Source organism: Ambystoma mexicanum, chromosome 1p (genome assembly GCF_040938575.1).
Source record: "Ambystoma mexicanum isolate Mex_15411 chromosome 1p, UKY_AmexF1_1, whole genome shotgun sequence".
NCBI lineage: Eukaryota > Metazoa > Chordata > Amphibia > Caudata > Ambystomatidae > Ambystoma > Ambystoma mexicanum.
This window is the reverse complement of record NC_090921.1, coordinates 374,376,129-374,392,097: the sequence shown is the minus strand read 5'-3', so window position 1 is coordinate 374,392,097 and position 15,969 is coordinate 374,376,129. Positions and strand designations below refer to the sequence as shown.

General features: G+C 44.4%; 1 protein-coding gene across 1 annotated transcript in view; it reads right to left on the bottom strand.

Moving 5' to 3' along the window:
• Positions 1-15,969, bottom strand: part of TM6SF2 (transmembrane 6 superfamily member 2) — a 354,704-nt gene that overhangs the window by 176,458 nt on the left and 162,277 nt on the right. The window contains exon 3 of the mRNA XM_069649116.1: positions 1,434-1,531. Coding sequence (XP_069505217.1) covers positions 1,434-1,531 — 98 coding nt within the window. The remainder of the gene's footprint in view (positions 1-1,433; positions 1,532-15,969) is intronic.

Genomic DNA, 15,969 nt, shown 5'->3' with positions numbered 1-15,969 from the left:
TATATTTCTAGACCCCAAATGTTGTATGATTTGAGCAACTTTCCTGAAAAAAGAACCGTCATCCACTGTTGGCGCATATATATTACAGAAAATCATCTCAGTACCTTGAATATTAGTCAGGATGGCGACAATTCTACCCTCCCCCTCATTTACTTCTTTTAATACTTTGATTGGGGCGTTCTTCTGAATCAAGAGTGCCACACCTCTGGATCTAGAGTTAAACATCGACCCATACACTCTTCCAACCCATCCTTTCTTCAGATCATCCATGTCCTTCTTTATAAGATGCGTCTCTTGAATAAGACACACATCGCCTTTTAGATCATTTAAATATGACATGATTTGTTTCCTCTTTTGTACATTGTTTAATCCATTTACATTCCATGTGACCATTCTTAAGTTATCACTCATTTTCAAATTCATTCCCAACTCCAATTCCAGTTTAAAAAACACTTAATAAGTGACCCGTGATCAAATATAGAATAAGTAGATGTGAACCCCACCCCACTCATCTAAAATAGATGCCAAACACAAAGTAAAGTGTAAAATATGAACTTGTATACCACATTCCAAGATGTCCAATGCCCTGGGCACCTCTCATAAATTAACTGAACTCTAATCAGTTTGAACTCACTTACTAATGCTAATATAACATCAAACCCAGTAGCACATAATCCCCTTCAAGAGAACCAATGCCACCCCCCCGAGACTTTCCATTACTAATAAAATTAATTTAACCTACTGAAACCTCACCACACTGACTTTGCAGTTGAAGGAGTGAAAAGAAGGCTCAACTCTGAGTATATTAGGGAGTGTGTTCCATAATTTAGCTGCAAGGACTGAGAAGCTGGACCCCCCTGCTTTTTGTAACTTAAATCTAAATCTGGGTATGGTCAGTGAATGGGCTTGGGTAGATCTCAGTGGTCGAGTAGAGGTATGGGCAGTGGAACGGCTAGCTAGGTATTCTGAGTGAGTGCAAGGGTTTTAAGAGATATTCTATGAGCAACAGGGAGCCAGTGAAGGCTCTGTCTAGTGTCAGAGATATGTGGTTTCCTAGGAAAGTTGAAGGCAGCTCAGATGGCATTATTCTGGGTTACCTGTAACCTTTTGATGTTCCTTTGACTGGTCCCAATATAGAGAGCATTGCAGTAGTCAATTTTCGCCAAAATGAGGGTTCTGGCAAGGATAATGCAATTAATATCAGTGAGAAAGGGTCTACAAGCTGTTATAAATTAGCATGTATAGGCTGCCGCTGAGACCACAGCATTGGTCTGTCTCGTGAGTGATAAGGTGGAGTCAAGATAGATACCAACTCATTCATATACATTCACTTTTAAATCAATAATGATGTTCATGTTAATGCACAACTTAACATAAAACGAGATAAAAGAAAAACAGGAGAAAATCAGTAAGGTAATGGCAGCATCACTCACCTCCCTCATGTAGAATTCCATGAATCCACTGATGTAGCCGTCCTGCTCCAGCCAGATGATCAAATCCACCATGCTGGTGAAAGCGAAGACGGCAAACACTGTGGGGGACAAAGAGGCAGTCAAGAACATGGCATGTTCCACCAGCACAGAAGATGACACATTCTACCAGCACCATCACTGTGTCCCAGGACATGGCATATTCTACCAGCACCCGTCACTGCATCCCAGGACATGGCATATTGTACCAGCACCCATCACTGTGTCCCACAACCTGGCACATTATCCCAGCACCCATTATTTCGCATATTCTACCAGCACCCATCACTGTGTCCCAGTACTGGTATATTCCACATGCACCCATCACTGTGTCCCAGGACTGGCTTAATCTACCAGCACCCATCGCTGCATCCCAGGACATGGCATATTCTGCCTGGACCCATCAATATGAACCAGCGCAAAAGAGTGTGGTGCCACCTGTGCTTGGTCATTATGCTTGTAAACTTCCATTGTGCACACATCCTCCAGCACACAACGCAAAACCACACTCCAGTCTCCCACTGATGACATCATCTGGATCAGTTGCGTAGCTGAGGCCCCCGTAATCCCTGCGGTGCAGCTGGGCCTTGCTGACATATGTACTGGTGGAGGGCCGCCCCTCGAACTACAAAAATGGTCTATTTTTTAAGTCACTCTGACTTCATAAAGAAATTATTTCCGATACGGTCCTGTACCTAAAATAATTTCTTTATGAAGGCAGAAGGACTTCAAAAAGAAAACATTTCTTTTTGAAGTCATCGCCCCCCCCCTACCCCTCCCGACCCCGTGACATGGAGGCTTCCATGTTGGAGGACTCCATGTCACAGGGTGGGAGGAGCCCTATGACTTCCAAAAGAAATAGTTTTTTTTAAGTACTTAAGTACTACTTCTGCCTACATTAAGACATTATATCTGTTGCGGTAATTGGTCCCTTAATGGAAATAATGTCTTTATGAAGGCAGAGTGACTTCAAAGGGAAACAATTTCTTTTTCAATTCATAGGGGACGAGGAAGAGGAACATGGAGGTAATTCTGGGCCGAGGAGCTGATTTTGGCAGTTGAGGTGGTAGTCCAGTCCAGCCAAGAGTGTGGCGCAACCCGTGATTTGTTGTCAGGCATGGGGAGGGGCAGTGGGGGGGGTGCTGGTGTGGGGGGTGACCCTCAGAAAGGCTCACAAAGGGGCCTGCAAATTTTGTGCTATGCCATCTGGCTTCATGAGGCGTAGAAAGTGATGTCATCAGCAGTGTGGCAGTAATTACGAGCTTCAGTAGTGATACCTTGCCCAGCCTGACAGCTGTTACATTACAAGCCTTACTTGCTGTTCAGCTGTGTATTACGTATTACTTACAGACTGACAGCCAACGCTGAATTAGTAGGGGGGGGGGGGGGGCATTAAGGTCTCGGGACCACAGATGTTCGCATTTAGAAAGCAGCTCTGCTCTGCTCACCCAGACTTCAGGGTCACGTTTGTTTGAGAAAACAACGATGGGCACCATGTATTTGTCTCAGTCAAATTTTCCCACAGTACAGTAGTAGTGGGAATTTGTAGTATTTTGTTTTTATGGACCCGGTTACAGTCTGGTTAGAAATGATATGCAAATCATGTTGATTCCCATTAAATCATTTTACAAAATGGAAGCCATATATTGGGCCCTTAAAATGGCTTCCAGGCCCGCTTATTGGTACGTTTGATCATATTTTGGAGAAAATTGTAGTCAAAATGTTGGGGATTCTTCCCCAAAAATTTAAATGAAAGGTGTCATGCCCTTTTTTGAGGCGACTGAAACATATTAGATATTAGGAGTACTACACTGGTATGGGGAGTTTAGAACTTGCAGATAAGCAGTTTTAGTAAACTAAATAAAAACAGTGCAGTCTGGAGCAACTCAAAGTGATTTTAGAACGTGTCTGTGAAGGGCTTGACGTTAGTAGATAAAGAAGGTAGCAGAGCACAGTGCAAAGCGGAGCAGCCTTAGTTGTATTGTGGGACAGATAAGAGTTCAGGTACAACGAATATTTATTTTCAGAAAAAGTGAATTTTTAACCACCTATGGTTGGTTACATTTCTAAAATAAGTTAGCACAAGCCAAACGTATCTCACAGAAGTACTTGCGTTAACATGGCTTTCCTACACCACAAGAAGGAAAGCGCCTCAGAGAACATAAAAGAATTAAGATACAAAGATATAACGTGCACACGACAAGCTCCAATAGCTTAATCACCTTTATATCCGACTCAGCATAATTTATGTACTTAACCTGAACCTGGCAATGATGAAAGGCTGAGCAAACCCCACCCAGGATTCAAATCACAAACCTCCTTCCCTCTGCAGCACCTAATGAATGGTTTTTTCCAGTAATCCATAGTTCATGCTTCCACAATTAGAGTATTTTTTACTCCTTTGAACACCTTTTTGACTGCTTGCCTGCTGGAACTTTGAGGCAATCGCCGGAGTTCCCCTGCTCCAACTTAGCCTCTGCCGCGTTTGGGACCTCCCCTGGCCTCCGCCTCCACCCACCATCTGGCATACCAACTGGTGGGCCACGTGAAGTATCACGTGCCTCGCTCTCGCCCTTATATTCCTTCTTACTTGGGCTGTTATGTACACACCCCATCCACCGCGCACGGCGGAACGTGGCGCGCGAATAAAGAGCCGGGGGCAGGAACTTCCAGTTAGTCCCGGGCCACCAGTTACTGTGGACTGACATGTCTTCTTTGACTCCGACCAGGCCCTACAGCCTTCTACAGGGTACCAGAGCTCCCGTCCCTCACAGGGAGCTCCGGCGGGCAACGTAACACTGGCGATGAGGATGGGATCATCACCCTGGCACACGAGGGACACCAGGGGATGGTCAGTGTGGTTTCCCCAGATAGATGCAAGAGTCAAGAATGTGATTTCATCATCATGTCACCCATATCAAGAGACCAGCGCACCACCAAGGCCAGAACCAATACGATCTGCTGCGAGAGGCACCCCACAGTGTGAGGCTATCAATGTCGACTTCTGCTCGGTACAGGAGGGGACATACCTTTTCGTCACCATAGACGATTACTTGCGATACCCTGAGGTGAAGATCATACAATCAACAGTGGCGCAGGCAGTGATTCACAGCCTGTAAAAGATCCCTGGGACACATGGACTACCAAAATACATCAAGAGTGACAATGGCCCCCTTTTTCAAGGGAAAAAGCTATCCAAATACCTAGACCATCTGCACATCCGCCACCACATCACCCCAAGGCCACAAGCTTGGTGATGCCGAATGATTCAAGAGGACAATAAAAACAGTACTGCGCATAGCGAATGCCAAGAACATCCCATGGACAGTAGAGCTATACCGGTTTCTGCGCAGCTACCGGGTGACACCACACAGCTCAACAGACTCCCCCCCCCGGCTGATCTGATGTATGGAACAATTCTGAACTCATCAATAACGCATCACCCCAGCCAACGGGTGAAGAACTTGGACAAAGAGCGTACTCCCTCCAGGCGGGTGGCAGAAAACCAAAACATGATCATCAAGCGACAAGCAAGAAAATCGCAGCCCCAGGTAGGGTGGATCAGGTGTTGGTGTTGAGAAATGCATCAAAGTTGAAACTGTCACCCCAATATGACCTCACACCCTGTAGGGTGACCTGGCAAGAAGGGACAATGATAACAGCCACCCGAGGCCATGAAACAATCACGAGGAAAGTGTCATGGTTCAAGCAGGTCCTGGACAAGATGTGGAAGGATGGCCAAGACCAGCCACAAGTGGAAAACGGCAAAGGTGACAACCACCCTGTTGCGAAACTCGTTGGGAGAGGCTGAGAAGGTCCCCAAGCCCATGGACCAAGCAGAGACGGGCAAGGCACCAACCAACCCCATCAATGACAATGAAGACATAGAGGGTGTAGGCGTACACATCAGACCACTCCAGTGACAGAGCAGAATCAATAGGAGGGTGGCCCTGAGGCCCCCGGATAAACTGATAAACTATCAGTGCTGATGAGAACTTGAGTTAGTAAAGTTATGGACAATGTGAAGGCTGAATTGTTGAAAAAGAGGAATGTTAGGTACGCACCATGTCACCGGGCATGGCGGGACGTGGTGCGTGAATAAATAGTTGGGGGCCAGAACTTCCAGTAAGTCCCAAGCCACCAGTTACAGCAGCCTGTCGTGAGTTCTTTGGCTCCAGTCAGGCCCTGCAGCCTTCTATAAGGTACCGGAGCTCCCGTCCCTAACAGAGAGCTCCGACATGCAATCTAACAGGCGTCCTCATCAAAGTTTGACCCATTCAAGGGTGTTTTTAGACTCCCTATTTACCCCTGTTCGCACTGGACTCATTGTATATGCCTCCAACATCACATCATGTTTCCTGTTCTGCTTTTCTGCTCTCCTTTGTGATTATGTTGTCTTTTTCTATTCCAGTCCACCTCTCCTCCAGATTTGCTTCCCTTTCTTTCTCTTGCTGTCATAACTATTTAATAGTCTCTATCCCTCACCTTCTCTCCCCTCCCCTCTCCATCTGTGTCCAAACTGCCTGTAATAAATCTCATTCCATCCTCGATCTCTTTTTCTGCTTTAATCTCCAATTTCAATGTTTAACAGTGAACTGGGTCTCCACATCTAATACTTTCATCCCTACTTCTTCCCTTTTCCTTTTCACTCACTTTGCATACTCCCCTCGCCCTTGTGTATCATGGGTGGTGGGGTAGGCCTTTTGTTTTATTCTTCCTGGGAACTTACTCCTTTCTCCCTCTAATTTTCCTGTCTATCTATCCTTCGAATATCACTTCTCTACCTTCTCTCACCCTCTTTTGCTTTTCTCTAATTCTGCACTGTCTTCCTGGTCCTCTCTCCTCTTTCCTCAATGAGCTTCACACGCTCCTTTCTTTTCTTATTCCACTCTCCTCTCCACCTATTCTTTTTGGTCACTTTAATCTCCATTTTACTACTATTCACTATTCTCTTCTATTTCTAACCCCTTCTTAACTCTTTTCTTTGGGCTCAACTCCCTACTCCTCCCTCTCACTCCTCAGGCTCATTTCTTGATCTAATTTTCTCCTTGTTTCCTAACAATACTCATATTACAGCCTATCCTATCTATTGCCCTGACCATTTCCCTCTTTCCTTCTCCCCTTCTTTTCTCCTCCTTGTTTTCCCTCGGTTTCTTTTTTTACATCATCATCTTCGTTCATTCAACTCCTCATCTTTTCTTGTCTCACTGTCTGCCTCCCTTGCCCCCATTAAAGATGTATCTTCCTTCTCTGCTAATGCTGCAACCTCTAATTTTCACTCTACTCTCTTATTTAACTAAATAATATTTTATAAAGCGCTTAATACCAGGGACCATTCTCTAAGGACAGGATCAGGATACAAACCTGGGCTGGTCTGCGTTGTCTTGCTTCCAAGACAAACATGTTGCCATAAGCGATGTCCCGGGCTGGCACCCTTGACCAACTACATACTGTTTTTCCTTTCTTTCCCTCCAGGAAATCTCCTGAACCCTGGCTCACCTCCTATTTGACCTCTTTGCTCTTCCCTTCAAAAAGCAGAGTGCTGCAGGAAGATGTCACGTGCATCTGATGATCTCTTTACTCCATTGATCCTATAACTCTCTACTCCATACTGCAAGAAAGGAAACACTTTTCCTCCCTCAATGTCTCTCTTTCTCACCACCCATGTTGCCTTTTCAGCTTCTCAATGGAATTCTTTCTCCTTGTCCTCCTGATCCTTCTCTCTCACCTCTTTCCACTCCTGCCTACTACTCTATCTCCCTCCCTTCTCACTCCTTTTCCCTTCTCACAAACACTGAAACTGCTACATTTCTATCCTGTGCCCATCCTAATGCTTCCCCTCTAGCCCTCACCCTTCTGTTTTACTTCGTTTGATCTATCCGCGGCTGTTTCCCTACCTTACTTGCTTAATTACCTCTAACAGTCTGACTCATCAAAAGGGCATCGCGTATCGTTGGGGCTACCCATTTAAGATTATCTTTATATATGAGCGACCCCAGCATCAATTTACCACACTCAAAGCGGCCCGAGAGATACTCAAGATTCCTTTACCAGACGATCCAGAACCGCAAGCATCACAATTGGGATGGTCCCGTCAGACTTCCTGTTGTGAAAGAAGGTGTAAGGAGGGCAGGAGAGAATGCAGCAATATAAAGCATAACATACAAATATTTTATGAACTACACAAAGAACATGGTAACTCATGTAATTCATGTTAGGTAACTGACAAGTGTGGCAGTCCATGTGTACATAGCGCTAACCTTGTTAAATCTGCTAAACTTGTTAAACTTGATAAACTTGTTAATACCTGTTACGTTTGTTAGTGCATATGAGTACTAGCAGAGACCACAGGCGTGAAATTGGGACTAATACGGTAAAATTGGCAATTTGGTACACTACTCGTTGAACTGAGAAATCATAATTGCAGAGGACAATACAGGCTAGTCACAGTGATACCCAATTGTGTTGCACTTCACCAAACACACAGTCGATCCCAGTTGTAGCAACGCACATCTAGGCGATATGAATGACATGTGCATGAGTAACGAGTATTAACTGTGAGTATCAATTGTTTGTAAATTGACCAAAATACTGCATAACTCGCCTGATCAATGCTATTGTGTATAGGACGTAAACTATATTCTCTGGTAGAGGTAGCGGCTGTCGTAATTAACCTTCACCAACCCCCCTATCACCTTGAAGTGCACCTGTTTTACTATGGGCGACCGACAAATCGAGCTGAGTCCACAAAAAGTACTATGAAGAAGGCGCATATGCTTACCTAAAGTCATCACGCAATCGAAGATACATGTGATGACTTGTAAGCAAATTACTGAATATTTTCCTAAAATCCTTCCACCTCTCTTCTTTCCTCAAAGATCTCTGCAGCAAGAGAACTGGTAGTAGATCTCACACATGAACTAGGGTGTGTGAGCTCAAAACTAATAGATGATATGATCTGTGGTGTACCATCGCAAATTATACTAGCAAGTGAGAACAAGTTGAGTTACGCTGTGGAAATGAGAGTGGACAAGTGTGTAAACATAAGTGAATCTTTGAGTGCACACATGAGCACTAGACCACAATATGAGAGTGACCCGAAAGAGTTAAAAGTAACACCACAAAGTACATTGTCATCTGATACTGATAGTGTACATGGACCGAGCAGTGTGGTTGAACAAAGTGACATAGTAACCACACATTTTAAAACCTTGTGCTTTGGTTCATAATAGTACTGTGTCTTGTCTAGAGCCATTGAAACAGGGCATTGATCTTCCGAGTAGAGAACTAGAAGACTATGAGGTCGAGTTCCTCGGTAATATGATGGAAAAGTCTTTCACTGAACCATCCTCTACCCCAAACATATTAGTGAAAACCTCTCCCAAGTAAGGTCAGTATACACCCTTTGCCTCAAATTCATTGGAATGTGCATGGAACTGGAACGCAGCGACAGATATGTGTCAAAAGGGTATGCCACGCCTAACACTTGCCCCTATTGATAACTATGTTACTTTAAGGCAGAGGTCTTCAAACTGTGGATTGAAAGAAATGGGAAGGGGCCGCTCACATGGTCAGATTGGGCCATAAAACGGTCTTAGGCACCAATGAAAAAATGGCTAGCAGTTGCAAATGGATATTCAGTGTTTAGTCACAGACTGATGAATAGTACCCAAGGGGTTGTTTTTTGTTCCAATGTAAACAAATGGTGATATTTAAAGAATATTTATTCAGCAACAATGGTCAAAACTACTAGCTGCATAGTGAAGTAACTCCTCAAACTGGCCCACATTGGCCAAAAAAGTGGCCCATATTTACTGGCCTACACTAGCATTTTGCATTTTTGGTACGATCATCGCCCTATTGCCCTGTAGGCCTGTCCAAGCCTGCCGGCTCATCCATAATGGGTGAGGGGGCGTCCACCTACTGGCCACCACACCCATTATGGAGGAGCCGAGGAGCCAGCCCAGTGAAACACTGAGCTCTCCCTCAGCTGCTTTTTCCAGCTGAGGGAGTGCTCCTGGGCTGACTGAGCTGTCAAAGGGAAACACTGTTTGTCTTTGACACTTCAGTTCCCCAGCCGCACATGATCACTGAGCCATGCAACGCTGGGGGTGTTTTGCTTCTCCAGCCTTACATAGCTCATTGGAAATGCTTGCTGGGGCACTGCATGGATGTATGTGCGAGGGGGTGCTCCTGCGCCTCCTCGCACATACGGGCAGAGCAACCTGGAGCGGGGCATTTTAGCAACCACGCGAGGTACGTTTATGGCGATTTTTTATTTTTTATTTAAATGTGTATGGATGTGTGTATGTTTGTGTTATGGGACTGTGGTGGGAGCAGGATGGGCGGCAGCACTGGGATAGTGGTGGGAGTAGGGTGGGGAGAGCCCAGGGTCTGTACTGGTAGTAGGGTGCGGTGACGGCACGCAAACGTTCATAGAGATTTCTACATACTGTCCATCTGGCACTTTTGGGGGGGCCCGGCCTGCCCAAACATTGCTCAGGGGGGGCCCACGCCAAAAAAGTTTGAAGACGACTGCTTTAAGGGCAGAAGAACGAACTAAAGCAGTTGCTGACCCTAGTGAGCGCCTCAGCATCAGCATTAATGGCGACAGCATGTCATCGAGCAAAATGTTTAATGCATTTGACAATCTCTGAACTACACTTGTGGCTAAATGTGAACGCCTAGAAACTAAATTGGATATACAATCGCTCTTCATCCATAAAAGTTTGAACATGCGTGGTAAAAAATAGTGTGTGAACGTGGCACAAGTATTTTTGAAACGCAAATTCCTGAGCAAGGGAGAACAGCCCGCAAAGTAGCGTCTCGGCCAGCTCACAAGTTAAATCAAAAGGCCTGCAACAGTAAAATAAAACAAAGTGGAAAACTATTTAGTGACTCGCGCTTTTATGTATAGCAACAAGTATAAATAGCGTAAACATACAAAGAGTGTGCGAAAAGCTGCACCATAACACAAGGAATGTGACGTAGCGCCTGACCCTCCTGAACCTCAAAAAGATCATACAGCACCAGAGGCTAAGCTAAGAATACATTGAAAAAAGTCTGTAACAGCAGCACGAAGAGTGTGCTGTCTAATATCGAATTAGAAAGCAAAACTTGGTTTAATAAAATTGGAGCTCGCGCAGAGCCAGCTGTGCGACATGTAGCACACATGCGATCACAAAGTACAGAACTGAGATTTGGAATGTCAAATTGAGTAATGTTGATCAAATAGTCAGTAATGACAATGATCAAGGAACCGTTTCCAAAGACAGCAAGGCGCAATCGTCTCTCGTAAAAGCGATACAATTGCAGCAAATCGTTTGTGAGGTAAATCAACAGCCACTCAACAGATCGCCATTCCTTAGCATAGTGCATTCAATTGTCCCACTTCGTGTAATCACTACTATGGTTATTAAGATGGTTGATCAGGTTGAACTGGCTTACATATTCATAACCAATATAAGTTTCAACTCGGAAACAACACTGAACTACATAATGGGTTATGAACAGGATATATAAAAAATTGGATATACCTGTAAAGTTGTAAGAGTACTGATAATAAAAGCGCGTGCCTTAGAGACACAATCACGTGCTCCCAAAAGTAACCTTGTTGAGAAAGACAGAGAAGTAATCCCATCGGTCATTGGTAAAATTCCGACCGGTAGATTGGCCGGTCAGGGTACAAAGTCACTCAACCCCACACAAAGTGTGATCCCATTAGCAAATGCGTGTGGAGAACTAACTGACACAAACAAGGTGATAACTGAGCATGGATATTGGCAATGGCTCCCCTTGGCCTTTAAACAACATTTCACCTCAGCGCATCAATGACAATGGGCCTCATTACAAAACCGGCGGTAACCGTGCCAGTATAACAGGCACGGCTACCGCCGGTATAATTTCTTTACCGGCACCCACGAATGAGTAATTCCCGGTCATTATGGCCCCGCCGGACCCGGAATTGCCCATTCACAGGCACCAGAATAAAATGTTCACCATTCCCATTTAAGCCCCATAGGGCTCAATAGGAATGGGGAGGTTGGATGCATCGGCACCATTCGTGAATGGGGCTGGTGCATCCGACATGCTCTGCTCACCGGTGCCGGTATGCCCGCCAGGTCAGACCTCGTAGTTTGCCGGTCCAGTAACAACGGTACCGGAGAGCTTACTGGTACCGTTGTTACCAGACCGGCAAACTTACAATGAGGCCCATTGATGTCATGCATTCATGGAATACTAGAGGCCATGCTCATCTGTTTGAGCAGGAGGGTTTACTGTCTATGTTGAATAGCCTCTTTATTGTTTCACTACAAGAAACATGGCTTACCAACAATGTCTTGGTTGATGGCCGCAGTACTGCACAAAAAGTGGCTACAAAAGGGGCAAAGGGTAGATCAAGGGGTGGCCGCCTCATAACAGTAAAAAGCCCTTGGGAAGCATCACTGTTAAAAGAATCCACTGGAAATGTTCTGGATGCCATACTGACCTACCAGGACATATCTATCCTCTTAGTTCACATATATGATCCCCCAAGTATGGTGTGCACTAAAGAAAATGTAAAAGTAGTAGGTAACATTCTTCACTCCTATATTCACAATTACCAGGCGTGGATCATGGGTGATTTTAATGCGCAGATAAGCATATTAGCGAACAGTGACCAGGAGACAAGCTGCAAAATGTTGTCTCCACATAAAGATAACCTAAATAATAAACGGGAAACCGTGGTATATACTCTTGGCCGCCCATGACCTTTCGAAGCTAAACGGTAGCACCACGAGTGATGCTAAAATGTCATACACAAGAGTTGAGGGAAGATCTGCATCAGTATTGGATTATGTGTTCGTAAATGGTAGACGAGGTGGTTATTCGCAAGACATGGCCATCGTATATAGAGAGCAGAGTGACCATCTTCCTCTCTGCACTCGCTTGACATTGCCACATGGAACTACCTCACCCGATGTGTGTTTAGTTTAGTTTAGTATGATCAACCTGTGCAAATCTATCTGAATGGGGAGCAGAATAGAATCCACTGGCACACTCACAACTTAGATAGCGCAAATGCACTAGTTAAAACATTATTGCCTAAACCTATAGATAACATGTCATTGCTTCCGATAAACATTGAAACAGAGCTGATTACACGGTTCTCTGAGATGATGGAAGTGATATGTAAACAAGTTCAGCCGAACCGTGTATACAAAACTACCTTTGAACGAACAAATAAAAGAAAGTCTACCAGAAAGCAGAATGATGCAAAGATAAGACTAGCTAAGAAACAGGTACGGCGAGAAATAGCTATGGTAGTTTCCCAAAGGAAGGTTGACTTGTGTGCAGATCATGTCCCAGCCATTGTCATAACCATTAAGAACGGTTATTGCAGCTGGCTCAAACAACATCATCTTAATCGCAAGAAAGAATGATGCAACAGATTGGCCTCCTCGCGCAATATAGTAAGTCAACACAGATATGGAACGTTATTTTAAGTACTAAGCAATGTGACCTCTGGATAAACTGCATCAGTGAAGCAACCTGGAGCACTCATATTAAATCAACACTAGTTAAAGATGAAAATACAGAGCCGGATCACCCATTATCCATGATGAGATGGAAGTGTAAGGCATCCAAACCGGACATAGTAGTTATCATTGAGCAACTCAATAATGCCTGTGCAGCGGGACCAGACAGTACATGCAACAAGCTCCTCAAATTAGAACCTGACTTACGGGCCTCTGTTTTACATAAGCTCTTTGAGGAGATTGGTGTATTAGGTAGAATACCAAAAACATGGACCGTGAGCCATATCTCAACTGTGTATAAGAAAGGCTCCTGGAAAGATCCTAGGAACTTCAGAATGCTGGCCATGTTAGATATACTGTCAAAGATATTTGCTCGAGTGTTGCTTGATGAAGTGAATGTATGGATAATAAGCAACAACGTATTAGCGGCAAATCGGATCGGTTTTAAACAACAATCAAGTACCATTCATAATCTGACCATATTGTCCTCATGGATAGAATACACAGGGAAATGCAGATAAGTGAATGTGTATTGCGCATGCATTGACTTCTCTGTGGCTTTCGAGTCTGTAGTACGAAATCGCCTATGGCAAAAACTAAGTTCCTGGAATATCCTGCAAGGTCCATCAAAAATGATAATGCTCTTATATACAGATACGTCAGTACGGATACGATTAGATGCTACTGACAAACTGTCCACCCAAATTCCAACATGGTGTGGAGTGAAGCAGGGATGCTTTGTGGCAGCAACCCTGTTTAACTTTTACTTAGCTGATTTACAGAATGCCATTGAGAACTTAGTAGTGTTGTAAAGGTAGATGTATCTTGCATTGTAATATTGGCCTAAGCACATACACATTGAACCACGTCATCACGATTTACGAAAACGCCATCTTGGCTACTTTGCTCTCATTTGCGAGTTTTCATTCTGAATGCAGTGGAGACTCACAATGTCACTGCTTCGAAAACTTCCCTAAAACATGCCTCTACACAGGAAGGTTAACATCACGGAGCATGATGAACTCTGCAATGGAGAACCTTGAAGAACTGGCACAAACGTAGCTAATCTGTAAATTAGGTGCCATCTTGTCTTCCTTGACTGTCTTGTTTACCGCAGCTAATTGTGAATGTGCGATCCAGACAATTAAAGCGAAGCATAATTCACAGCATATTCTGTTTCTAAGATGATCAAGCTACTGAGTAGGAATACAGACTGACCTTTTAGCCTAGCAATAACATAGTTAAAGTAGCTTGTGCTGGAGAACCCGATATCCTCCTACACCTCTCTCCGCTTTGCTTCTCAGACAGTAAGTAGTCTGCAGGGTGACATGGAGTGTTCGAACACATGTTGCCATGATAAATTGCCCACGTCCATGGGTCTGTAGGTCACAAGTCATTATCACGTGATGAGCTAGCCCAAATCTGTCATAGTATTCTAAAGGGGCATAAAACCCCTCTACGCCCACACATTTATGCTCACTTTTCCAATGCCTCTATGCCATGCATAGTAAAAGTTGAGTCTGCTGGAGTGTAAATAAACTGTTGTTTATATATTTGTTCCTCGTGACTGGTGTGTCTTAATTTCTTTGCAGTAGCCTCATATTTTGGACTAACAGAATGGCGCCCGGACTGTGGGCTCTTATGATCAGGACCCATCGCTTGGTGAGGACGGAGTGGACGGACTGAGAACGGAGTATCGGGGGCCCCTGCACATCTTGAGACGTGACTCCTCAGCAGACTTCTGCTTGCGATCTCCGGATGCCACGCTTCGCCTAGAGGTCCTGATGGCAAGATACCCGGACTAGAGACTTTTTGGGAAGGCTACCAGCCACAACGATGGTTGAATTAATAGGAGATCTCTTCTTTTTTTGATTGGCATCAGGTGAGTCTGTTTCAAACCGACAGTGTTCTGCCTGATGTTGATTTGACATATTTGTACACGTTCAAATATTGGCCTGTTAGAACTGCTTGTTTAGACATGCCAGGCTTTAGTAAATTGTCATACTGTTGGGCAACACTTTGTTGTAGGGGGAAGACAATTGAATGACTTGGAACATAATCAGCCGGTGCCAACGCCAGGGTCGCCGGAATATGATATGTTTATTAAGTATGTATTGGAGCTGTACTGTTTAACACTATTTGGCATTGTCAAACCAGACATGAACCAGAACTTCAGTGTCCGAATTTGGGGAGTTTTTAGATAACGAGAATTGGGCATTTGGAAACTGTGCTGTTGCAAAAGAAAGTGAGACCGGCAGCATTTGACGTTGTTAGGGTTTGGCGGAAGGAAGCCACCCAACGTCGTAGAAGCAGAGAGAAACATGCACGCAAACACATTACACAAGCTGGGAAAGCCTTAGCACATGATCAGCAAAAAGAGGAAGAGGCCATGAGAAAAATGGATAGGGGTTTCCAATTAGAAGTGCAGAAAATATACCCGTCACATGATTTGGATGCATCTGATGAAATGATAAATACATTATTAAATGGGAGGAGAATGTCTCCTACTGCACCGCTTCCATATATATCGCCACAGCCACAAGCACCACAAGTGCAACCAGCATTGCTTGCACCAGTTACACATTCTGATAGTTTTCCTTTGCCTCCTAGTGCACATAACTTACTCTTACTCTCATTACCGACTGCTTCTAGCACTCCATTGTTGGCACATGACGATACTGTTGACGATACAAGGATTATAACTCGTAGCATGATATTGTTTGCACGAAAGAAGGAATTATGGGATTGGGCAGAAAAATATATAGAAGGGGTGATGAAGTAGCGTCTTTGCATTCTCTATCAGGCCATGGGGGTATTCCCAAACAAAAAACAGTGCTAGAACAGCTGGGTTTATACTTGGGTGAGATTTGGGGTGATTTAACTGATCCAACAGTACCACAAGAATTGCAGGATTTGAATGTTTTATCTCATACTAGAGATACCGCACTGAAAGTGCTCAACCATGTGTCAAAACTGTTTTT